Raw genomic sequence first — 25,918 nt, forward strand, 5'->3', positions numbered from 1 at the left:
CGATATTTTCCAAACAACGGGTTTAACACAACATGTAATTATCCTGTCTGATTTCAGCAGCAGGGTTGCTTCATGTGGGCTCTTTGTTGCAATGTACAAATATCCAACAAGGGTTTATAGAAGGCGTGACTGGCTCTCTGTTTGTTGTGCAATGCCTTCCTTTCACGGTAACTCTGCTGGTGCATGTTTTATATGCTATTAATACCTGCAATATTAGTCTACTTGCAAGAGTCTACTTTTTTAATGGAACATTTTCACTTTATTGACTCGTGTAGGCAATGTTTTACATCGTGTGTTATTCCATGGAGTTATTAAAGCTTTACAAATGAGTGGCATTCATTGCAATTATCATTGCTTTGAGTAGCACTTCTAAAAAAAAGTTGCTCCATTATAAAAATCGTATAAATACAACGACATTGATATAATACAGTAAATATGATCATGAATAGTATATTGGTCTTAAATATATTGATATAAGCATCTATCCCTTTCATTCATATCAAGCTATGGCTTGACCTCAGACTTTACAAACAAATACAGAAAGTCAGGGCTTTACTATTTGATCACATTTTCATATATTTGACCTACATTAAAAAACAAAACAAACATTTGACCTACATTATCTCCGACTTTTATTTTGAAAGAAACTTAACCAAACATGACCGGAAGTGCCACTCAGGATTGTTGCTAATGCTAATGGCCCGGAACGGTAAAGCAGCACTCCGAAGATGGCCGGGGTGTTTGAGGTGGAGGTTGATGGTGTAGAGCATGACCATGGACTCCCACATCACGATGAGCCGCACCAGGTGAGAGTTATTGACCCCAGCGACATTTTATGACAGATAAACAGATGGAGGTGAATGTATTCTGGGGTTCTAGCTGCTAACTCGTAACGCAGTGTTAGCTAGCTACTCATGTTACTCACGGGTTTAGCTTAACATAAGCAGCTTGCTACTGTTTAGACATCTGTTACCAAGCATAGGTATCGTTATGGGGTTTAAATACAAATACATTTCCATTGCATGTCACTAATAGCAAATCGTTATAAAGGCAGTGCCATCTCCCTAACAGCATTAAGCTATGCTAAGCTATCTAGCCGGCTAACGTTTATATCATGTAGTTGCTTTCATCTGGTAAAAGAAGCTAACACGCTGTTTAAGAATAATTATATCGGCATTTATAACGCATAACACATTTCCACACCCATACGTTCAGAGAACTCATAAAGATGATGTGGCTCATTAGGTCAAAGGTCAAGTATATGGCCTTTTCTGTGCTAAGGTGCAATATGTGTATCAGTGTCAAGCCACAGGGAAGCATCCAATCCACTTCCTGTGGGATTTCAATCATCTGGTCAAACCAAACCTGGATGTCAAGCTGACCACAGCAGGGGCTCATAATGTGAAGGGAGACCCCAGAGTGCGCTGAAACAGGTGTGCTTTTACAGGTGTCATTACTCATGCAGACGCAGAACACCATCACGGCTGCCATCACAATAGGCTGGCAAAATACACTGAAGATCCTTGTGTTTGGTTCACTTATGATTAAGGTTTCTGAATGGAAATCTGTAACATTTAGACTTGATGTGTCCTGATGGCTATTTTTCTCTGCTTATTATTATATCAAGTGGTAAGAAAAAAGACTCAAATGTATTCATCTGCTGAGCAAAACATATGACGAATAAAATATATTGTTTTTATCCCGGGGGGGAATTGGATTTTGTAACAGTCACTCAATTAAAATAAAACAATTCAATATGTATATAAACATTAAGCAATTAAAGTAGTGTGCATGTTACACTACACTGTACAATACATACAGTGTTCTTATGTTTAATAAAAGGGCTAAGATCCTTTTGCAATTCACAAACATACTGGCATTATGGATTGAATCCTATCTTGTCAAAATGTAAAAAGGGGCAAATGGGGACCCAGACTGAAAAACTCACCTATCAGGCTGTGTGAATTCAGTAAGAAATATGTTTGTACCCAGAGTTGGATACTTATAGGTATAGACACTGTCAGCCTTCTTTCATTTTTTGGCGGATATTAAGCTCTAAAAACCAGAGAACACTTCATCAGCTGCTGGCTGTTAATTTCAGTCATGGTTAAGTAGCTTAACAAGCCCAACAACTTGGGAGGGACTGTAATCACTAAACAAACTTGGACTTGCACTTTAATAACCTCACCCTTGTTAAATATAGTTATTGGGCTTTGACACGCATTGCTGCACAATTGGTTGCTTTATCTGCTCTGTAATTGATATGCATGTAAGATTTGGAAGTTTAAAGTCAACTGGGTGAGAGTTGATGTACAAAACAGTGATTTGGTGCTACTATAATTACAGTTTCTCTGTTGAAATGTGATTCATGCAGTGCACTAAAGCAAACTACAGTTTTCTTTTCTCCTTGTGATTTGAGGTGTATCATTTTCTGTGATTTTTGTCATCAGTTTGTTTACCTTAATCGATACAATGTCAACATTATTGGTCATAATTTGTCCTTTTCCTTTCTTTAGTTGGATTTGTCCAAGCTTTCACCAGAAGAGAAGTGGAGGTTAGTGTTTTGGACACACTTTTAATTGTAATGCATTTATGTTTGCAACGTATAATATGAACTGCACTTGGATAGAAGGACCACTTATCGGTTAAACACAAATTCTAAATGCAGAGTTACTCTTGCAAGCATTTTTATGAATAATACACAATGTTTTTGGTATAGAAAACAACTTCAGACATTATAATTTAAAATGAAAAATATTAAGATAAGTGTTCTTAACATCCACTACTGACATATTAAAAACGTATCAGAAATGCTGCAGTTTGTTTACAGTGACTGCCATAAGGCGATGCTATTGTGCAGGGCTGTGATACACACCTTTAAGGGCACACCTATCCTGAGTTTGTTATGACGACAACAAACACTGTGGCTCCCAGCTACGTAACATCAGTTGAGTATGTTGTATTATCTTTCCACAGGGTGGAGCATGCAAGAATGCACGCCAAACACGAAGGTCATGCGGCCATGCACGCCGAGATGGTGCTTATCCTCATCGTCACCCTCGTCGTCGCACAGCTAGTCCTCGTGCAGTGGAAACAGAGACATTCAAAGTCATACAATGTAAGACACAGACTTTGAGCTGGTCGTGTGTGTGTGTGTGTGTGTTTGCATTGATGGGGAAGGGGGAAATAAGATAATAAGTACTAGCACATGGCGTATGGCAACACTTGGTGCATCATACAGTATCCATCCATCAATACTTGTTCTCTCAATGAACAAGTATTGATGGATGGTATTTCCCTTCCTTACACAGTGTCTCATGCTGGTTACTGTTTCTCCCTGGCGTTCATGCCTCCTATAACGTCTGCCCTCTGCTCCCTTGTAGCTGGTGACTCTGTTCCAGATGTGGGTAGTTCCTCTCTACTTCACCACCAAACTTCACTGGTGGAGGTTCCTGAGCACGTGGTTCATCTTCTCCGTCATCACAGCGTACATCTCCTTCCGTGCCACTCGCAAGCCCCTGGCCTGCACCACACCCAGGTATAATAACCCTCATACACACACAATCAAACCCTTTCAATTAAAAGGCCTTGCTGTTATGAGGAATTAACAGTTTGTGATACTGACCAAGGTTTTAATGGTTTAGCTTTTTTTCACAATTTGATTGCTTGTTCTGGTTTTCTTTTATTTACTTTAAGTTTTTTTTTTGTCAGGGGCAGCTATAACATCTCAGAAGTATTTAGTTACATATACAAACAATGACATGGTTGGCTTAATGTGTAGGAAAACTGTGTAGAAATTGCGGCATAGTGCCATCTCCTGGGAGGTCAAGGTGCTTACATCACAAGGGGTAATGGGAATTCCTGCTGTTCCTTTTTTAATGATAGTGATATAGCTCAAAAAAACTAAACTGGAGATAATTTACTCATTTTGATTTAGATTTTTAGCCAGACCATAATCTTCAAGTTTCTTAAAGATATTGTTTTTATTTTGTGTCAACATTACTAATAATATTTCTAATATAAAATATCATTTTTCATTTTAGTGCTTCAGTTTTATTTTATTATGACATCCCTGACTTCTGACAGAAAATTCCTTGTCTTTGGTTTGGCAGGTTGGTGTATAAGTGGTTCCTCCTTCTCTACAAGATCAGCTATGGCACAGGAATAGCCGGCTACACTGTGGTCATGTTTACACTTTTTGGTATCAACCTTATATTCAGGTATGTATTCATATCTTTTCAGTGGTGCTAAATGAATCATAATATTGTATTTCACTGGATATGTACTTACACAGTTAAAAAATAACTCAAACCGGTTGGCTGCTATTGACAGGAGCTGTCATCTTTTTTTAATTTTTAGGATGTTTGAAGTTCAGCTTCTTCTGGTTCTCTGTTCTACATGTAGCATTTAGTTTTGTATTTTTTAATACCTTTTTTGATCATCACAATATCCACCAGTCATCTGAGTTACTAATTGCTCTTCCGTTTTGTCTTTTTCTAAGACCCCATTTACACAGGAACGTTTGCGTTTACGCACCGTATGCGTTTTCAAAAAAGTCTTCCGTTCACACGCATTCGATTCATTTAACGTGTCCATTCACACGAGACCGCTGGAAACGCTGTAGTACATATGCCGGGCCTGTAAATGGCGCTGCTGCTGCCACAAAATACACCAAAAGCAGCGAAGAAGACCCCGGAGCATGGTTGCCATGGTTGCCCTTCTGTTTATGCCCCGCGGTGGATTGAGCAACATGTAGTTCATGTAATTCTCTATGTCCACTTGTTGGTTGTGGTAGAGGAGCTGTAGATGTTGCACTAACATCTGTAGCATGGTCAGTAGCTACTGAGAGTAGCTACTGACCATGCTACAGCAGTGAGCAGGAGCGGCGGGGCTATGGCTTCATCTGTCGGGAAATGATCATATAGGGCGTACACACGGAGCCGTTTGGCCCCCCAGAGCGTTCCGTTTGCAGATCTATCAACCTTGGGACCCGTTATCGTTTGCGGGGTCCGTTTCCGCCGTTCCGTTATGGCCTCGTGTGAACAAAGGGGCTATACTCGAGAAACTATGCAGATACAACCCGTTTCGTCCTTGTGTAAACGGGGTCTAAGTCTTTTATGAGCTGACCCTGTGGTTGGTTGCATTTCATTTTGTGCATTGAAGCACTACAATAATTCAGCACGCAGAAGGATGATTTAATTTGACTGATTTAGGCAGGAACAAGAGCAAATAACTCTTTTGACTGCCTGCTTCATGGTGTTTACATAATCCATAGCTGGCCTCAGGTCTATGTGTACAAACTAAGGTTACCTGTGGTTGTGTGAGAAGTCACGTAAAACACAATGTGATACCTTTTATTAAAAACATTTCCTCTGTAACAAAATGACATACACACGTGCTTAGTTCTCTCAGATACTTCCCTTTAGGCAATGACAAAGATCTATTCTGTCTGTTTGGAAAGGTCAGAGAAATTATAGTTTGTCTGCTTCTTACGCACATGAAGTGGAAGTTGCTAAATTTAGCTGAGTATAAAACAGGAAAATGTCCTATAGTAGTTAACCCACATGAGCAGGGTGGTCCAGGCATTTTTCAATGAGGGCCACATACAGAAATACATACAAAGGGTGGGTCACTCACTAGAGGTGAGGTATATTGCCTCATATGTTAAGTTATAAGTTAGCTAAATCAATCAAATGTAAAACAATTATGCTTGATACTTGAATATGCTTTAAAGGTCCCATGTTTTGGCCATTTCTACTGATCATAATTCCATTGTTGAGGTATACTAGAATAGATTTATATTATTCAATTTTCCAAACTCACATTGGTTTCTCATACAGCATCTCTATATAGTATGTATATTCACGCTCTGTCCTAAACAGCTTGTTGGAGCTCCTGCCCCCCCCTCCCTATGAGCCCACTGTGCTCTGATTGGTCGGCTCGCCCACTCTGTTCTGATGAGTCCACCACTGTTACAGCTGGACATCAGTGTTTATGTGTTATAATAGGGTTTGTTAGCAACCAGAAAATGACAAACAGATAAGAATACTGCGTGGACGTTGCGAGGCTCGCTGCTGTGAAGAGCGGACAGTGTGAGGTGGATTACTGGTGTCGTTTCCTGGCTGCTGCGTGGGGTCAGCGAGACAGGGTTAGCGGGACATGGCGGAGCTCAGCCTGAGCTCCGCGGTCTCGCACTGGCATGGCACTTAGTCTATATCCAGCATCTGGGGAAACACAGTGGGAAATCCGCCTCACACTGTCCGCTCCGGGAGCCTCGCGGGGCGGACTCCTGAGCTCCTCGGGAGTCAACCCTGGCAGAGAGTGTGCTTATTGTTCTATAGCTGTGTGCCAATTGGTCCAGAATTAGTGATGTCAATAGGCCCCAGAAGAAAAAAATGGAAAAAGAAAAATCTCCAACGAGGCGTTCTGGGGCAGCATAGACAGGTCTTTTTTCTGTTTTAGAGTTTTACTCACTACAGGGTGTACTTTGAGGGTTTGTGACTCTGCAGACCGTTTACATGAAGAAAAAGCTACATTACACACAAGGGGACGGGTAATAAACAGAAAAGCATATGATGGGACCTTTAACTAACAGCCTACATCACATTTCTCCATAGTAATTGATCTTATTTTGTTACAAAATGTGTTGGCAGCTCATCCATTCAAACAGAAGCCTCAGATTGCTTATAAGGGAAAATAGCAAAGGTATATTTCAAGCTTGGTATGCAAATAAGTTATTGGGCTTTTTTTTAAATAAACTACGATTCAAAGCTGTACATTTAAAACATGTTTCCGGGTACAGCTGATCCTTAGAATTATTCTAGCCCATATGTTTTGTACTTTTTTAATGAATTGAATTAAAGCTAACGTTGAACCCCTCCTGAGCCGTGATGCAGTGCCTTCTCTCTGCAGGATAAAGCCAGAGGACGCGATGGACTTTGGTGTCTCACTACTATTCTACGGTCTGTACTACGGGGTCCTGGGGAGGGACTTTGCAGAGATGTGTGCAGACTTCATGGCTTCCACTGTTGGGGTACGTAGACAGACTGTAGGCCCCAAGCTGTGAGGTTAACAACTGTAAACTGAAGCAGTGGTTCCCAACCGGAGGTACGGGGACCCCTTAGAGTACTTCAGGGGTTTGCAAGGGGAGTAGAAAGATTAGGGATTGCAATATATTTCCACACAATAAAACATTTAAAAAATCTATTTTCATAGTCCTTGTGTCCCGCCCCCAGAACTATCGAAGCTTATGAAAGACAAGCAAGCTCAGGTGTCTCTTAAAAGCTTGAGTCTTAACAAAAGATGTTGAAACTGCTAGAAGTGAGTCTTAATATTATAATTTTTTCACTGACAATAAGTGCAAGTTTAAATACATTTGTATTCAGGGTTATACAATTGAATTTCATCTAAGGAGCAGTTGGGTTAAATACGATTTATTAAGGGTTTACATAAGGAAAAATGCAGGTGTATCATCAGAGTGAGGGGGTTCTTATAGAATAGAGACCAGCTCAAGGGTATACGAGACACTTGGGAACCACTGAGCTAAAGTATCACCTCTTTCTCTCTTTGTTTTCCAGTACTACAGTGCATCTGGCATGCCAACCAAGCACCTCTCTGACAATATCTGTGCAGTGTGTGGGCAGCCCATCCTCGTAGATGTCAGCGAGGAGGGGATTATCGAGAACACGTACAGATTATCCTGCAACCATGTGTATCCTTCCTCGTGAGAATCGGACATATTGTCATGCAGCTATATGTTTTATCAGCGAAAGAGATGTTGATCTGCACGATGGGGTATTCCATGTCTATAAAAAGCTTTAGTCATGGTACACTTTGTGACAACTTTATTGTGTACGTGATTGTCTAGGCAAAAGGGAATTAGTCAACCTGACCTTTATGTCTTACTGTGGATGTTATGAGTCTGTTCATCTGAATGCATATTACTTCCCCCATTGTTATTTCGTGTAGCTTCCACTGTAAACAACACTACTTTAAAACGTACAATATCGTATACTGCCACTTGTATAATAGAACGTTTATTTATATATTTCATGTTTGATATATTTTGTGACGGTGGTTTTATTTATTTTTATAGTCATTTTAACTTTTATCCCTTTGAGTTTACTGTGGAAAATGTGTGGTTATCTTACACGGTGACTGCCAATGGTGACAGCAAATTGTTCAGTTGCAAAAGAGGATAGAACGCGATTCATTCGGCATCGACATTTTAATACTGTTAATGCAAACATTTAAATAAATGTATTCTCTCAAAAGTAGACTTGGAGATCCACACGAAAAATCCACAATTGTTGGTTTCTAGCAATTATATGGATATCTCTATTTTTTGTCATACATTTAGTGAAATCATTTTGTGCCTAGGTTCAGAAAGTATCCAACAAATAGAAATATGGAATACAATATCAAAGATTGTTTTACCAAAAGAAAGAAAATAACTTTATAGTTGCGACTTGTATTTTACCACTGTAACATTAGTGCCTTTTCTGCCAGTTAAATGTACTAACCTTTAGTGGGTAACTATACTGTATTTTACTTTAAACAGTTTTTAAGGTAAAGTAACATGTCTGTTTTCTAGAACTGTTTTGGTTTTTCAACAATATTGACCCAACAGGTGAATTCACAGTGGCTACAAATATAATACATTTCATATTTCAACAATAAGGTTATTTTGTTAGTAATGACATTTTGAGCCAGTGTTTGAACCGACCCTCACATATTTCAGTGCCGAGCCTTAACTCCACATCCAGATTCCATGAGTTCTGCATAAGAGGATGGTGTATCGTCGGAAAGAAGCAGATGTGTCCGTACTGCAAAGAGAAGGTGGATCTGAAGAGGATGTTCAGCAACCCGTATCCTTCTTTTAAGTTCTTTATACATGTTGGCTTTCCCTGTTGTTCTTCTGTGCTGCATTATTAAAAATTGTATTTTGTGTATTACATTACATTGCATTTAGCTGACGCTTTTATCCAAAGCGACTTACAATAAGTGCATTCGACCAGGAAGATACAACCTTTAAGAAAACAGAATCATATAAGTACATCAGGTTTCATAGAGCCAAACATTTCAAGTGCTACTCAACTGGCATTTAGAAAGCCAGCCCTTTATTAGTATATAAGTGCTTTGTTAGTAATTCTATCGCTCGAAGTGGAGTCTAAAGAGATGAGTTTTCAGTTTGCGTCGGAAGATGTGTAAGCTATCTGCTGTCCTGATTTCAATGGGGAGCTCATTCCACCATTTTGGAGCCAGGATAGCAAACCCACGTGTTTTTGCTGACGGGAACTTGGGTCCCCCTCGCAGTGCGGGTGCAGCGAGCTGTTTGGCTGATGCAGAGCGGAGTGCACGTGCTGGGGTGTACGGTTTAACCATGTCCTGGATGTAGGAAGGGCCAGATCCATTCGCAGCATGGTACGCAAGTACCAGTGTCTTGAAGTGGATTCTAGCAGTTACTGGAAGCCAGTGAAGGGAGCGGAGGAGCGGTGTGGTGTGGGAGAATTTGGGAAGGTTGAAGACCAGACGAGCCGCTGCATTCTGGATGAGCTGCAGAGGTCGGATGGCACATGCAGGTAGACCAGCCAGGAGGGAGTTGCAGTAGTCTAGGCGTGAGATGACGAGAGCCTGGACCAGAATCTGCGCTGATGTCTGGGTCAGCTGGGGACGTATCCTCCTGATGTTGTAAAGCGTGTATCTGCAGCAGCGGGTTGTAGCAGCGATGTTTGCAGTGAAGGACAGTTTGTTATCTAGGACCACACCCAGATTCCTTGCAGTCTGAGTCGGGGAAACAACAGAGGTGCCGATGTTGATTGTTAGGTCAAGAGTGGGACAATCTTTTCCCGGAAGGAAGAGCAGTTCAGTCTTGTCAAGGTTGAGCTTGAGGTGATGAGCAGACATCCACCGAGAGATGTCTGCTAGGCAAGCAGAGATGCGTGCGACGACCTGGGTCTCTGAGCGGGGAAAGGACAGAATTAGTTGGGTGTCGTCAGCGTAGCAGTGGTATGAAAAACCATGCGGGCTAATGACAGACCCGAGCGAGTTTGTGTACAGGGAGAAGAGGAGGGGACCAAGAACCGAGCCCTGAGGGACCCCTGTAGTTAATTGACAAGGGTCGGACTCGGACCCTCTCCAAGTAACCCTGTAGGTGCGGTCGTTGAGGTATGAGGTGAGGAGGGAAAGTGCAGTGCCTGAAACTCCAAGTTCTTGGACAGTGCGAAGGAGGATCCGATGGTTCACCGTGTCGAATGCAGCAGACAGGTCCAGAAGGATGATGACAGAGGAGAGGGAGGCTGCTTTAGCAGTGTGCAGTTTGTCAGAGACAGCAAGGAGAGCAGTTTCTGTTGAGTGACCTGCCTTGAAACCAGACTGGTGCGGATCCAGAAGGTTGTTCTGATGGAGATAAGAGGAGTTGTTTAAAGACAGCGCGTTCAAGTGTTTTAGACAGGAACGGGAGGAGAGAGACGGGTCTGTAGTTAATAACATCAGACGGGTTGAGAGTGGGTTTCTTTAGGAGAGGGTTTACTCTTGCCTCCTTGAGACTGTTTGGAAAGTGACCAGAAGTTAGAGAAGTGTTGATGAAATGGGTGAGAAATGGTAGAATATCAGGAGCGATAGTCTGAAGGAGGTTTGAGGGGATAGGGTCCAGAGAACAGGTGGTAGGACGGGCAGAGGTAACGAGGGTAAGAACCTCACTTGGAGAGAGAGGGGAGAAGGAGGTCAGTGTGTGGGTGAAGGGAGGGTCTGGTGACCCAGAGGTGAAGGAGGTCAGTGTGTGGGTGAAGGGAGGGTCTGGTGACCCAGCGGTGAGTAAAGGTGAGTCAGAAAAAGAAGAGCGAATATCATCAACCTTTTTTTCAAAATGGTTAACAAAGTCGCTTGACAGAAGGGAGGAGGGGGGAGGTGCTTTGGGGGGGTCCAAGAGGGTGGAGAAGATAGAAAATAGTTTTTTGGGATTGGAATAGGAAGATTGGATCTTATCTTGAAAGAAAGTGCTTTTTGCCTGAGAGATGGAAGCAGAGAAAGAGGAGAGGAGAGCCTGATAGGTTAGGAGGTCGTCATGGTGTTTGGATTTAATTATATCGTTACAAGTTAATTATAGATATCATTAACAGCACAGTAATATCCACGTTCAGACTGTATAAAAGATAAAACAAGTGAAAGTAGGGCCTGAAATCTAAATTGGGTGTTTTTGAAGCAGAAATTCCAAGACGTGTTTCTTGTAACTGCGGGGGAACTTTTGACGGCAAAGTTTTGTTGCAATTTTCAGACAGCTCATTAAAAGGCGTGGTGAAATGAGATGTGAAACATTTATAGGTTATATATATTAAGTTCCTGTTCCTTTTTTTTTGTTCACAGTTGACACTAAAGACGACTGTATCTCTTTCACAGAAACTGAAAGTGGTTTCTACTGGCTCTTAATCTGTGTTTTAACCGCTTTAATTGGCATCCATTCATTAGCCATTGTGGATTGCTGTTCAAGTTTTTTCCATAACCCATTTTCCTTTTAGCTGGGAGAGGCCACATGTCATGTATGGACAACTTTTGGACTGGCTTCGGTACTTGGTGGCGTGGCAGCCTGTTATCATTGGATTTGTGCAAGGCATCAACTACGTCCTGGGTCTGGAGTGACCTGCGATGCAGAAAGGGACAAAACTCGCCACACGGAGATGATATGCACTGGCTCAAAAGACTGAGGGCCTAACATTGAACTAAAACACCAATAAAAGTGTCTATACTTTTTGTGTATATATTTATAGGCACATATTGTCTGTATTTACAGTTTATTTGAATTTTATTGGTAAATCTCAATGTGGATGTCAGTCAGTTTCCCAGGATTTGTTTCACACAGCGTTACACTTGATAATTGTTCGGTGCATCTTTCAGTATGGCCTAGTAAATCGGTTCTAAAAATCATTAGGGGGTGCTTTTTACTAATTTATGTCTTAAGTGTTTGTTTATTCTTAGTAAAAAAGATCCTACTGGAGTTTGACTTTGTCCTCATGTCTGATGGCTATCACACATGAGTAATAAAGATTAAATGGAAACACAAGTAATATATAATTCCTCCCTCTGTCTCCAAAGTGCACATACACACATTTATGTAATCATTTGTTTAGCCTTTTAACTCTGAGTCATTATTTTGAACTTCTGTGACATTAGTACGTTTCATACGTACGGTCTCATGCATCATATGACAGAAAACACTGTCATTGTGGGGAAAAAAATCTGAACCGGAGGATTCCTCACAGGAGATGAGATGAAACTGGATGTTACAGGATTTCAAAATGACCTCACTGTCTTTATGGACACTCATCCATACCAACGGGAAAAAACAGTCATCTTTTCTTTGACCTCCGGCCTTTGTACAGTATTTCTTCACTGGGTTTTCATTTAAATTTGAGGAAGTCACTTTTTTCATTGACAAAGTTACCTTTTTTTACTTAAAGGGTCCCCAAACTTACTAAAAATAAAAAAGATATCACTTGTAGAGTTATCCAACCATACTGATTTGTTACAGCTGTTTTCGTTGGAACTACTTTCTAGCAAAGAAATAGTATTTTTTACGTGGTTGACTGATATCACAAAGCTACATTAAAAACCAACTGCAGTGCTCAACACTACTAGGTAAGAGGGAAAATATCGATTTTCTTTATTTCAGTGATTTTTTTATCTGCTCTGAAAATGCAGCCACCTACTGTACGAAGCACAAACCAAAGCTATGATACGGGTCAATAAATGTACTCAAGACATTGCCTCTTTCTTTTTTTGTATTCACAGAAAGGGAATGAATGCAAACAAATATAACAGGCCTTTGATTTAGTGATATTACTGTCTTCAGTGTGTGTACTGGTGTAGAAGTCGTTATCAATGCATCCTTCAGGTTTGTTTTAAAGCTGAGTCATTTCCCCCTGGATTTATTATTTGGACAATTAATATCACAAGACCTAGAATTGTGAATTAGTGAAGTTGATTTATGTAACCACTGTGTGTCAACAAACAGGCTGTAAAGCGTGGGCTGTTTCTGAGGAAATCCCCATGTAGGCTACCACATGTACACGCATTGGGTTTATTAGGATTAGGGAAGTGAATTATGCTGTTGGGCATATATATAGTACTCCCAAACCGCAGTCAATACACAAACGACCTAACTGAAGGAGTCGATATGAAGCTGTCATCCGCCGTCAAAGGTATGATTACTTAGTTACCAACATCATTCCTTTTCAGTGTATTATGGCATTGGTTGAATATGTTGTGTCTCTTCAACAGCTCTGGGTTCACTGTGTCTGCTGCTTGTAGATGGATTTCCAGGTACAGTATATTTTATTGTTGATATTAAGTCTTATTAATATGTGGTTATGTTTTTGTGCTGACATAAATGTGATCTTCAGTTTCTCAGGATGAACCTCCAAAGATCATTGGGCCACGTCATGTCAAAATAAAAGCTCATCCTGGTATGTTAACACAAAAGACCTGCAAATGTTGGGTATTTTCTATGATGATTGCTTTCAAAGATATTGATATTGAAGTGACTGTTATTTTATATATATTGATTGTTGTGTTTTTTATCTTTATGTGTAAATGTGTATATAGGATATACATATTCTATACATATCTGTGTATTGCATTTTTGTATTCGGGATTGTTGGAAACGTCATTTCGATCTCTATCTGTACACACAAACTGAAAGATTGACATTAAAGTTGACTTTGACTTAAAGGGATCCCTTATTATTATTCAAGCTTTACTCTTGTTGTGTATGACTGGATGTATTCTGACTTACAGGTGAGAAGCTGTTTCTTCACTGTGAAGCGTTTGCCAATTGTACAGATTTGACACTCATCTACTGGCTCGTCAATGGCTCGTTCCCTGAAGACCTGCTCAGCAGTGGCAGAATAGTAGAATCAGAGGAGTGAGTATTATAAGCTTTGGTGGAAATGACCACATCACAGGGTACAACATTGAAGGGGACTTGTGTCTTTAATGATTGATTTAATATCCTGAATCCAAACTCATGCTGAGCTCTAATGACGGTGTTTGTTTTAGATCGTCTTTAGATGATGGTACGATCCTCCAGAGGAGTTTACTGTTGAGGAACGTCACGTCAGAAGACCTCAAATCCACCTTCACCTGTGTCGTGACGAACGACGCCGGAACGTCCCGAAAGCGTATCGTTTTAAAAGTTAGTAAAAATTGTAACGTAGGGAGGAAGAGAAAACACTGAATGTCACTACAGTTTAAAGTGGTTTTCTGTGAGCCATGTTTTACTTGAGAACAATTTCATATTTCAGCTTCCACTTGTCTGTCATTTAACTATTCTGTTTTATACTGTTAGGTAGGGAAAATGCCAAAGAAAGCTTGGATGAAGAAATACACAATGTTTAGGGTGCATTCAGTTCCACAGTAACTTACTTTGATGGTTTTGAATAGTGTTAAAATGTCAGAGTGAAACTAGAATATACTTCCATTCTTCTCGCAGCTTTTTGAGGATCATCCTCATATTGAAACATTGTATGTGGAACTGACTTCACCCTAAATAAGTGTCATTTACACAACGTTACCTCACAAAGATACAATCTATTGACTGCAGATTATTTTAAATATTTAAACACTTCTATATTTCTTATCCATGTTTGTGTAACATTTCAGTATTTGTTTTTGTTTGTTTGCAATAAGCCAGTTTAAATGTGCATACTTTGAAACCATATCAAAATACTTTCCATAAAGTTGAAAATAAATGAATTCACTCACAAACTCAAGATGACCGTGATTTATGGTGGTTTCCTTAGAAATGTATTGTTAATTTGAGCAATTATTAGAAACAGATAACTTTCTTAGCAATGGGTATCACTGTTAGAACAACCCTTCATATGTGGTAGTGATAAGAGGAATGCATTTATAGCACAGATGCTTTTTACTTCAGCTCTTCAATGTGATTACTGCATTTCAGACAAAACACAAATTTAAGCAGCCAATAAGCAACATCAATTAATCAGCCAAGCTGCACTGCAAAATAACTCCTTTTTAAAATCAGTCAACTATTGCTTAGGTGAATATAGTCACGGATTCCATGATATAGTGTTAATAATACAGTTAAAAAAGACACATCAAGACCAAGGCAGGAACACAAGCAAGAAGTTGTAATGTCAATGAAAAACTAGAAAACAAGAAGAAATGTAAAACATAAGGATATATATCATCTTTCACTTTCATTAATGTTATTCAGAAGTGGCTTCAGATATAGAGAATTGTCTGTCACAGGATGAAATCAAGGCATTTTTTTGAAAGAAACCACTCCTTCTGCGACCGGTACTGACAGCTCCTGAAAGAGAAGTTCACCAACTACTGCCGCACATGTCTTTGAACTGTCTTCCATCTTGATGCTGCCTCTGAGGCTCAGACACCCAGCTCCTCCAGGCAGCACTTCAAGTTGCCTATCCTGTTCGGGTGCTGATTATCTTTGATCCTCTTCTTGATCAAGGCAGCAGTGTCCTCAGCGACTGTCTGCCACTTTGGAGAAGGTGTGCAGAATGGTTGGAGAAGGTCCAGGTTGGCTTTAAGAGTTGTTCCGAGCAGGAATCGCAGGAAAATGTCCAGTTTGCCGTCGTCGTACTGCAGGCTTTTGTCCACAGCGCTCTTGTACAGCTCCATTGGCTTCTGCCCCTTGAAATACCCCTTGAACTTTTCTTTCAGCGGCGGCTCAAACAAGTTCTTCCCCTGGTTTCTGAAGGAGAGAAACACATAAAGGGCAGCCAGGTACTCCTGCATGGTGGGGTGGATAAAGCTGAGGACTTTCTCATGACAAAAGAGATGAGGCTTTGTCACAAACACCATGCACAGGCCGCTGTTATCCACTGCTTCCTCATTGTCCAGTTCATGATCTTCCCATTCGTACCTGTTGAGCTTGAGCGTGCCCTTTTCCAGCATGTTGAAGGCCAACTTTCCAAGTACCATGAGGAAGTCTCCCCCGTTATCTGGGCCCCAAGGTGAAGCTCCTAATGTGCGGCGCTGACCTATGAGTGCCAACAGCAGCTTTGTGTACATGTAGGTGATGCTTCTGGGCAGCTGGGCCTGTAATCCCTGTTCCTTAAATATGCGCTGGTACTCATCAGCCACCAGGGAGCAAAACAAAGGCAGGTGGCACATGATGCGGAGGGTTTTGGAGGAGTGGGTATACTCAATAACTCGAGCTGCTTGATCTGGGTTCAGAAATCTTTTTTTGAAGTACTCGTCCTTTTCAGGGTCGCTGAAACCACGCAGTTCAATCTCATCGTAAGACGTATCGTAAGGAATGCAGCCCCTTAATCTGGGCCGGGAAAAGACCAGGTATATGCCGCGGTGCAGCAGCCTCGCTCTGAGCATGTTGACCACGATCGTGTTCAGGGTGGAGATCTCCGTGTGGTCAGTGAGAAGCGAAGTGTCTTGAAAGTCAAACGGCTCGTTGTACTCCTCAAGACCGTCAAAGATAAGCATAACTCTACACTCATCGCAGGTATAATCATAATCCCTCAGTTTTTTGGTTTCCGGGTAGAGTGTTTGTATTATTTGCAACAGCGAGACCTCAGAACCCTTGAACTTGTTGAGTTCTCTGAACGGCAAAGGAAACATAAAGGTCACATGTTTGTGGGACCGCCCTGCAATCCAATCGAGGATTAACTTCTTGATCGCCATAGACTTCCCTGACCCTGCAACTCCTGTGATCAGCGCCAGCTTTACGTTGGTCTTCTCCAGACTTTCAGCGCTTATGAGATCCTTAGTAGAAATCTGTTCCACTGGTTTACTGCTGTTGGTGTCCAGCCTGTCTATGGTCCTGACCTCATGTTCAATATTTGGGCCATTATTAGCTATTGAGGTTATGTCCAGTTTAGTGAAGAAATCGTCAGGGGGCCCTCTTTCTCCCTGCAAGGCTGAATCATCATCAATTTCTCCGTATGTCTTCTTCAGAGTCTCGCACAACTCGTAACGTACTTCATCTGAAAAATGATAAATGTGAATGAAAATATGCAAGATTCTCACATTTCTTTCAAACTGAGAAATGGACTGGGAAGAATTTAAAGGGGACATATCATAAGCACATGAAGATGGGGTACCTTAAAACCCACATACTATGACAATCCTGTCAGTATTCTGTATGTTTGTCAGAAAATATAAGATTCAACCAGCGATCAGATTTGTTTACTATCCTTATGTCAAATGCAGGTTTATTAGTACCCACAACGGCTAAAGCCGTAAAAAACATATTTTTAGCACAAGCAAATCAGAGCGTTCTTTTTCTGAAGGGGGGCTTAAAGATAAGAGTGTTTTCAGAAAGAGTATTAACCTAAAAATGAGAACGATATGTCCCTTTTAATTTAATTTGACTATTACTTATTTTGCCTTGTCTCCATATTTTGCTGTTGATTCTGTTGTTAAATTGACTGTAAAGAGAGATTAAGACACATAGGCCTACTTACTTCTGAGGCACAAAGACTGGAGTAATTTCACCAGCCTTCTTTCCTTAATACTCTCAAGAAGCGTCTTGGTGATCTGCAGTGATACCTCCAGGTTGTAACACTCCAGCAACCGATCCACAAGGTCCACCAAGTCCAGGCTTTGGGGAGGAGTGTTGAATGACTGTGGGTAACGCTTCCAAAGCATTACTTTGAAAAACAAGAGGTGGTCTTCGGACAACTCCCCAAGGATTTCACAAATAGCCTGATTCCAAATGAAGGGTTGAATTCAATGATGTGGTTTTCAACTCAATGTTTTTTTATTTAAATTCTTTAAAGTTCAAATAGAAATGCAAACTAACCTTGAAAGTGAATTCCACGGTCAGAGCAGGATGCTTGAACTCATTTGGGTTGTGCTTTAACACAGGTGTGTCAGAAACCTCTGTGGCAGTTTCATCTTTGTTTTTCACCCTGGTTAAATCCACAGTAGAGACAGAGTATTATAGTGTTTGTTTAGTAATCACACCGGCTAACACATGTTAGTGCCTTGCAAAGGTGGTTTTTCTTACTTGGGAATTATTTTTTCACAATCGTCGCTGTCCAATGAGTAGCAGCTGGAGTAAGAATCTGCTCTTCTCAGCTGGAGCCTAAAAGCAAGACAACAAGAAGGTGTAAACTTTCTTCTTTTTTTTACAAGTCTTTTTATTTCATTATAGTGTACAGTAATCGATGCCATTTCATTTATATTGTAATTTCACAGTACCACAGTACACTCACTACACTCCCCCCTCCCTCCCTCCACCTGCACATGCCCACACGGACGAAACCTAAAAAAAAAAAAAATTAAAGTAAACTTTATTCAATGTAACTACCAAATGTCATAAGAGTAATCCAGCCTTTAAAAAAAAGGAGGAAAGGAACAAGGTGGCAGTGTTTCCCCTAGGTGTACTGCTTTGGGGGGGGTGCTGCCTGAGCGGGGGGGGGGAGCAGAGAGAGGAGCTGTGGATTATTGTTATTGATTAATGCATCAGTGTTTCACAACTTAAATGAAAGCGTTTAGTTTATTTAATAAAAGAGCTCATGTTCAATGTGAAAAGTGACAGAGTAGATCTAGATAAGTTGCAATTTGGTGCTATATATATATAAAAAGAAATTATATATATATATATTTTTTTAACACCTTGAATTTCAGGGGGGGTGTGGGGCTCCGTTGGCGAGGCGCAGCGCCCCTCCAAGACAATGGTAGGGGAAACACTGAGGTGTGGTGTATCTTGAGGTACACACACAGCTGCTTTCCAGGTTAATCGTGATCAATGCACGACTTAAAAGGTCCCATGTCATGGCCATTTCCACTGATCATAATTCCATTGTTGAGGTCTACTAGAATAGATTTATATTGTGCAATTTTCCAAAATCACTTTGGTTTCTCATACAGCATCTCTGTAAACTACATGTATTCACTGAATTTCACTCTCTGCCTTTAACGGCTCGTTGTAGCTCCAGTAGCTCCAGCCCCCACCCTCCCTGTGAGCACAGTGTGCTCTGATTGGTCGGGACGTTGTGAATCGCGCTGAGCTCCGTGGAGGTGTGGTTTCCTTGTTTAGCGACAGCGAAACACAGCCAAACTCACCCTGAGCACACACAAAGTAAAAACAATAAGTGTGGCTTGATATTGAGTAAGAAAAAGGTTGATAAACGCTGTGAGAATGGGTCTACAGAGAGAATTTCGCCGCGATGCCAACTGTCTGTTATCAGCCTGCAGCCAGGTAGGGGAGATCAGCAGAGCTGCATGCACAAAGTGTGTGTGTGAGGAAGTCCGTGGATTGGTCAATTTGGACCAATCAGCGGGGGCTTAAAGTAACGGCTCCGCGGACGTAACGTAACGGCTCCACGGATTGGTCCATTTGGTTCCGGGTAACGCATGACATCATGAGTTACCCGGAAGAATCAATAGGCGCATTCACACCGCAGTACTTTTCCCACAAAGGTTCATGAGAACTTAGTTCATCAGAACTCTTTAGTTCTGATTAACTAAGTACAGATCGCGTTTACACCGGAATAAGTCCCTGGGGGTGGATTAGGCAAATGAAGCCGCTGACTTCACTTCTTCTTCTTCTGCTTTGGGTTTACTGGCAGGCCGCAAACAACTTCACGGCGTATACTGCCGCCCAAAATCCCCGGCCGGAAGTCCCCGGAGTTGGGGACTGGCTTCAGTAGAAGCAGCTGGGACTCCCAGCAGCTTCTACTGAAGCCTTCCGAGTAAATCGCCAGAACGCCGACACCTCCTCATCTCCACCGCTCCCATGTTTTATTTTGTGTTGCCATAAGTTAGTCTCTCTGCGTTTCTGCGCTGGGCTAATGCTAATGCTAACAATGCTAATGTGAGGATAATAAAATGGCGGCTTCACAACACTTTTTTTGAGTTTTACGGGGCGTGGTTTGCAATCCGCCCAGCCAATCAGAAATATAGCTCTTTTCTCACAAGAGAGCCGCATGAGAGTCCCTGCTCTCTAGCAGGGACGGAAAAGGGGGTAAAAAGGTTCTCATGAACTAATTTTAGTTCCGGCTCTTTTTGGTGTGAACGCTACATTTCGGAACTATATCGGAACTAAAGTGGGAAAAGTACTCCGGTGTGAACGCGGCAAATGGACAGTGACGTATCTCCAACGAGGTGTTTTGGGGAGGTATTTTCTGTGTTAGAGTTGTACTCGCTACAGGGTGTACTTTGAGGGTTTTGACTCTGCAGACCGTTTACATGCATAAAAACCTTCATAACACGCAAGGGGACGGGTAATAACCGGAAAAGCATGACATGGGACCTTTAATAGACTGAGTACTTTGTTTTGTTTGTACCTTGTGGGGGATCCTTCTTCGCCGTCCATGTTGCTTAAATTCTCTTCACTTGTCATTGATCTGTAGCTCAGAGCTGGAGAAAATGCCTGCTCTACATATTGCCTGAAAAAAAGAGTGGCAGAATGACAGTTTGTTAATTACCTAGTAGCCACATTATAACAAGCAATCACACTCTTCCATAATACATGTCGGATAAGCAGCTCATGTGAAACCTTTTCCTCAAGCAGCACCGAGAACATTCAAGTCTAGAGAATTTGAGTTGGGGAAAAGGTTTTATTTATTATTATCGGCTTTGTATAGATTGTGCTAAGCCTATGAATATGTATCTTTTGAGAGTTGAGTGGCGTTGCTAACACTGAGACAAATCTTATATTTCCTTTATTAACTTAGAGCAAAATACACAGACAGGTATAGGTCACCCACTCAAACCTGTAATAAGAAACTCAGATTGCTCAATATAGCTATAAATGTTTTTTTGTTTGTTTTTTAACGCTCTCGGCTTTTCTAAAATATTGTATATATATATATATACATATATGTATATATATATATATATATACACATATATATGTACATTTAATGAGATACAGTTAACATATTGAATTAAGGGTTGGGTATACGTATTACACCCAACTGGATTAGATAAGATGGAGAAAGAGAAGTCAAATTCTTCATTCAGTTCATTAGGGGAACCGCAGATCTTCCCATTATCCTTGCTGCTACACAAAATTATTAAATATTGGTTTGACTTGTTCGCAGAAAAAAAACAATAAGATAAGGCTAGATGTTGTTTATATGTTTTAGATTTGAAATAGTCCTTCTAACATAACTTCACAGTATGACGACCCTACATTGAAAGGAAGGATATTTAGGGCTCATAAGTGAAAAATCTCAGTACCAGTGGCTGGTGTCCATTGGAGTCTGATCCAAGTGGAGTGAACGTCTTCTCTCAGGGATGTAAAAGATGCCGTCATCCTCATCAGACTCACGCCGTCGTCGTCCTCTACCAGACACGGCCTCCCCTATGGAAGTGCTATCTGACAGCGAGTCCATCTCCTCCATCGCCGCCATATAACTTTGGTCCATCTTGTCATAGAAAGGGTCAGCCAACGACTAACATGTTTCCCAGGGTTGGTCTCTAGGCAGTAATGTGTCTGTACCTGCAGAGGAACAAACATGGGAAATAAGATATATATCAATTCTCAAATTCTCTATCAGGGTATAGAGGTTTCCACCAGACCGGATTTTCAGGTTTCTACAGTTGGACTCTGTTTCCCATGTGTGTGCAGTACGCTAAGATAATGCATTACCTTGAAGAAAAAAACCATTAAATGCAAGGTTACAGAAATGTCCATTTATTGTTATTGTATTCAAATTCACATGGCATTGATGGCAAAGAAAGATGTAGTATAATCATTTAGATTCTACTCAATGGTAGATACAGAATACAAATTAAGTCATTTCAAAAGCAACAACAATGTAATAACCTAGCTTCATACTTAGTATTATTTAAAGGTCATATTATTTAACAGCGTTAAACAGGGTTGTTTAACCTGCCTCAAGACTACACGGTTTCCTCCCCATATTAACCTAGAGGTGCAGTAATGGGAAGCTAAATTAAAAAGTTACACTTGTGTGACTGTGAGCCTCTGGGTCGCTCGAGAGATCACGTCACCATATGTCAAAAACTGTAGCTGCATTCATGTTCAGTCGGACGAACTATCAACCTGTATACATCCAAGCTGTTAACAGAAACAACTGTAGCAGCTCTAGCTAGCATAAATGCTATTTAATGGTATTTTAACTGCACTCTTCGGTCTTGACTTCTCATGTTGATATATCAGTGGCATAGTGTCTGTCCTTCTGCCTCTTTCTCCTTAAGTCTTTAGTGAACATGATGTAATCTAATTCCAAAATCCCTTTTGATCCAACGTCAGCTAGTTAGTTAAACTTGAAGTTAAGTAATGTTAAGTACTTTGATTCGGGAATGAAAATACGTACGAATAAAGGAAGTGAGTTTCACGTACAATTATAACATTACTTTTACTATGAGAAAATACGTAAATATCAAAGCATGTGTAATTATACAAAAACATTATTGTTACTTACTAAGTATTGCAACTAATGAACGTTAACTCACCTTTGGTACAGTCGAATCTTCAGGAAGTCAAAGTTTCTTCTTCTCATCGCGTGAGTAGCAACACATTACAAAGCAGTCTCTGCCATCTAGAGGCCGGAAGTGTGAACAACATGCAGCCTGTTTGAACAACTTGAGTACATTACCACTGTCACCATAGATATAAAAAACAACATATCGTGTTTATATATATCTATGGTGACAACCACAGCAAAATGTGCTGTTACGTAGTGATGGCGAGATGAAGCCTTATTATGAAGCTTTGGAGCTTTGGGCTCATCTAGGCTTCATCATGGGCTTCATCTGAACACAAACCCCCCTGTTGGTCAAAGTGTGTAAAACAGGCAGATTTGACATCTGTGTGCTGTATCTCATACCGAGTTCCCAATGACTAAAGCCTTAAAATAACTCTAAACAACGAACATAAAATCATATTTTCATGTTAACAATATTGTATTTATTCCAGTTTAATGATTGTGATTGAAAAGCCTAAGGAGGCTGGTAAACATGGCAAAGAGGGATTTGTATTCCTTAATAATATTCGTAAACGTAACCATGCTCTAGCCCAGGGGTCGGCAACCCCTGGCACGCGTGCCAGCATTGGCACGCGGCACCGTAACCAGTGGCACACTAGGAATAAGTGGAATAAGTGTGCAAAATATTGAAATTGTATTTTCGGATCCTGAACGAGACCGCCGCCAGAGCGCATCTCCCCGTTACCTGCAGAAGGAAGCCATGCACGCAACGTAGCCCCGCTTTCTTTAACTCCAGGTGACTTTCTGCCGCTTTCCTCCGTGGTGCAGTGCTGATCGTTTCACCACGGAGGAAAGCGTTTCACAAATTGCAGTACCCATAAGGAGCTGTACACATGCCGCAGTTTTTGCGTGGCTGTGTATTTAGTTGAAAGCCCAGTGGCGATCTGCTCATCTCTCACCGAAATAATATGCTACAAAGGGGCGGACTGGCCATCTGTGTGTTGAACTTTCCTGTCGGCTCCCAGACCGTAGTCGAGGGGGGCAGAAGCAACAAGCTTCAGGTTCAATAACCCACTTTAACTTCAATGACTGGAGAGAGGCGAGCTCTTCTTGTGAGGCCGTTGCATTTATGTTCTTCTGTTTCACAAAATACATCACATACCTCTGTTTTTCTGCTGCCTCGTTTCACTTCCAGAAACATACACACGTTCCCTCACTGTCGCTCTACCATCCACAAACGCACATGCACAAGCCACACCCCTCTCTCTCTCTCTTAAAGGGACAGCGATCTCATCTCACTCTGCATGACCCTAATATCATAACATGTGTTCTCTGGAGAATCACAGAACGGACGATCGTCCTTATTATTATGCCGTTTGAACCAATTATTTAAATGTGTTTGTTAAATTCGGCATCATGTAAGTTGCGCTGACACACTGCTTCCAGCGAGGCTCCCCCGCCCTCCTGCTGATAGTTCACGAGCGTCAAGCTCCTCAACCCCCCTGCCCCGTTGATAATTCTCGATCGTTGGCACCTATGGTTGGCACGCTGATAAACATTTTTTTTTTTAAATGGCACTTCATATCAAAAAGGTTGCCGACCCCTGCTCTAGCCTGAGAAAGGCTAAACCATATCAAATAATACATTTATTAACTACATTATCACATTTAGCTGTAGCTTTTATAAACAACAAAAATACGTATTGACCATTCATTAAACCAGGGACCCTGCGGTTGTGAGTCAACCGCTTTCCACTTTGAGCCACAGCTCACACAATGGATCTATCTGAAAAAACGGAATACTATTTATTCCTGTATTTATTCATTTATTTATTTATTCATGTTTTTATTCCTACATTTATTTATGCTTTTATTTATTTATACTTGTGACATTTTCCGACCTCTATATAAGTGAGGGTCTGAGCTCTCTTAATTCCATCATGTCACCGGGCCCGGGTACATCCATGGGTAATATGAGCGTTGTGGTTCAACTAAAGCACTTTCTGAAGCAGTCACGTGGTATTGAGGGGCAGCGAGGCTTCGTTTGTCATCGGTGACGTCACTGGCCCAAAACGATACAAGCATCGATACAAGCTTCACAAAAAGCTTCACAAAAAGCTTCGGGGATTACTCGACACACGCTCCGAGGCCTCGGCTTTAGCAATCTTTTGTAAGACATGTAGTTATCTCACAATATGAAAGGGGCAGGTGAATAATGATTTACTTTTAAATTATTTTCGAATTGTAATTGTATCCATATAAATTCTAAAAACATGTGTGAAAACCGTGAAAACAGGTTGCACAGCTGGCCCACATCAGGCTTAATTAGCAAAAGAGCTTAAACCACAAAACGTTACAGGGATTTAGTAATGCACTCCTGCTGTATAACACTTCAGCTTGAAAAAACCTTTTGAAAAAATGATCAAATGCAGTTGAACTGGAGATATTGTCAACTTTATTCTATGCTTTCATAGTAATAGCCAACATAACCCACAATACAACACGACTGTTGACGGTTTGCCAGAGACTTCAAAGCTAGGCTACTAATGCCGCTAATTTATTGGTAAATTCACTTATTTTAATCCAATCCACCGGATATGTTTCTGAACTTTCCAAACTAGCTTCAAACTCGTCCTGAGCTCTATCCAACACTGAGACTAACCTCGAGGCATGGTTTAGCATTATGTTATTATATATTGCATTTTTGTAGCATTCTTAAAGAAGACAAACATTCTCATCTTAATTTATGGCACTGCAATTATACAAGTCTGATACTGTTAGTTGTTGTGCATGGCCAGTGAAATGCTGGAATGTCCTTCTGGCTGTTATCTACTGCATAAATATGAGTCATAAAGGTAAAAAGGAAAAAGAAAAAACATCATAACAGCTGGTGCTTTTCAGAGCTGTATATTCGCTTGTCCTGCCACATTATCAAGCTTCACACAGAAAAGCTTCCTGTCCATGTTTCTTTATCTATTATGTTGAATGTCATTGCTAGCCCTGCTTGGGTTTCTGCGTTATTGGCTCATTCACCTGCTTGTACCGTTGGCAACACTTGCAAAAAGTCAAACATGTTTTTTTCAGACACAGCATGCTTTGTCTGAGAGTTTTACATTTGAATGCAGCCTATTAATTTCAAATGAATACTTTTTCAAATGTATTCATGCTGTAGATTTTTATTTTACCAAGATGATGGACATAATAAGCTAGGCCTACTTTAAATATCGTGATTACTAAATTATAACAGATATCATGGAAATGTAGAGTGTGCATCATCAGTGTATTTATTTCTTTAAATAGATGGTAAGAGATTCAGTTTAGCATTTGATGGATTGTCCATGCAGTCATACGCTTAGACCCTGAGGCTGTTTACCAAGACATGAAAAAAGCGAGGCGCATGTCCGCTTCCTTGTCTCGTTAGTGACCGCTACACTGCGCTTTGTGTGATGGAGGCGTGAGCAGCGACAAAGACGGCAGGAGGAAACATTGGAGTGTATGAGAGGTGGTTAGTGCCCGAAG

The 25,918-nt window shown here is 41.0% G+C and overlaps 4 protein-coding genes across 6 annotated transcripts in view; 3 read left to right on the top strand and 1 right to left on the bottom strand.

Annotated features, from left to right (window-relative positions):
- The first annotated feature begins 23 nt into the window (after positions 1-23).
- On the top strand, positions 24-12,058 carry rnf121 (ring finger protein 121). Of its 2 annotated transcripts, XM_079649090.1 has the most exons (10): positions 24-167; positions 645-806; positions 2,517-2,554; positions 2,977-3,118; positions 3,384-3,538; positions 4,113-4,220; positions 6,913-7,033; positions 7,578-7,711; positions 8,766-8,867; positions 11,517-12,058. In XM_079649090.1, exons 2-10 carry the CDS (start codon positions 729-731, stop codon positions 11,635-11,637), a joined length of 999 nt encoding a protein of 332 aa, XP_079505216.1. In that variant the 5' UTR covers positions 24-167; positions 645-728; the 3' UTR covers positions 11,638-12,058. The 2 variants fall into 2 exon arrangements, with proteins under 2 accessions (XP_079505216.1, XP_079505217.1); XM_079649091.1 differs by lacking the exon at positions 24-167 and having other exon boundaries at positions 526-806.
- Positions 12,059-12,196: 138 nt separating this feature from the next.
- On the top strand, positions 12,197-14,765 carry LOC307018717 (interleukin-1 receptor type 2-like). The gene is made up of 5 exons (XM_079649092.1): positions 12,197-13,196; positions 13,276-13,317; positions 13,398-13,460; positions 13,792-13,918; positions 14,053-14,765. Exons 1-5 carry the CDS (start codon positions 13,100-13,102, stop codon positions 14,228-14,230), a joined length of 507 nt encoding a protein of 168 aa, XP_079505218.1. The 5' UTR covers positions 12,197-13,099; the 3' UTR covers positions 14,231-14,765.
- nlrc3l1 (NLR family, CARD domain containing 3-like 1) lies at positions 14,762-23,618 on the bottom strand. 2 transcript variants are annotated; one of them, XM_079649089.1, is made up of 8 exons: positions 23,563-23,618; positions 22,429-22,514; positions 21,187-21,448; positions 20,289-20,390; positions 18,005-18,082; positions 17,798-17,906; positions 17,460-17,700; positions 14,762-16,979 (listed from the first exon to the last, which is right to left on the bottom strand). In XM_079649089.1, the coding sequence occupies exons 3-8, from the start codon at positions 21,372-21,374 to the stop codon at positions 15,403-15,405; spliced, it is 2,295 nt and encodes a 764-aa protein (XP_079505215.1). In that variant the 5' UTR covers positions 21,375-21,448; positions 22,429-22,514; positions 23,563-23,618; the 3' UTR covers positions 14,762-15,402. The 2 variants fall into 2 exon arrangements, with proteins under 2 accessions (XP_079505215.1, XP_079505214.1); XM_079649088.1 differs by lacking the exon at positions 23,563-23,618 and having other exon boundaries at positions 22,429-22,829.
- Positions 23,619-24,482: 864 nt separating this feature from the next.
- Positions 24,483-25,918, top strand: part of LOC307017603 (connector enhancer of kinase suppressor of ras 2-like) — a 38,116-nt gene continuing 36,680 nt past the window's right edge. The window contains exon 1 of the mRNA XM_079647225.1: positions 24,483-24,607. Within this exon, the coding sequence (XP_079503351.1) occupies positions 24,595-24,607 (13 nt within the window). The 5' untranslated portion in view covers positions 24,483-24,594. The remainder of the gene's footprint in view (positions 24,608-25,918) is intronic.

The sequence above is a fragment of the Notothenia rossii genome, assembly GCF_949606895.1.
Source record: "Notothenia rossii genome assembly, chromosome: 9".
NCBI classification, from domain to species: Eukaryota; Metazoa; Chordata; class Actinopteri; order Perciformes; family Nototheniidae; genus Notothenia; species Notothenia rossii.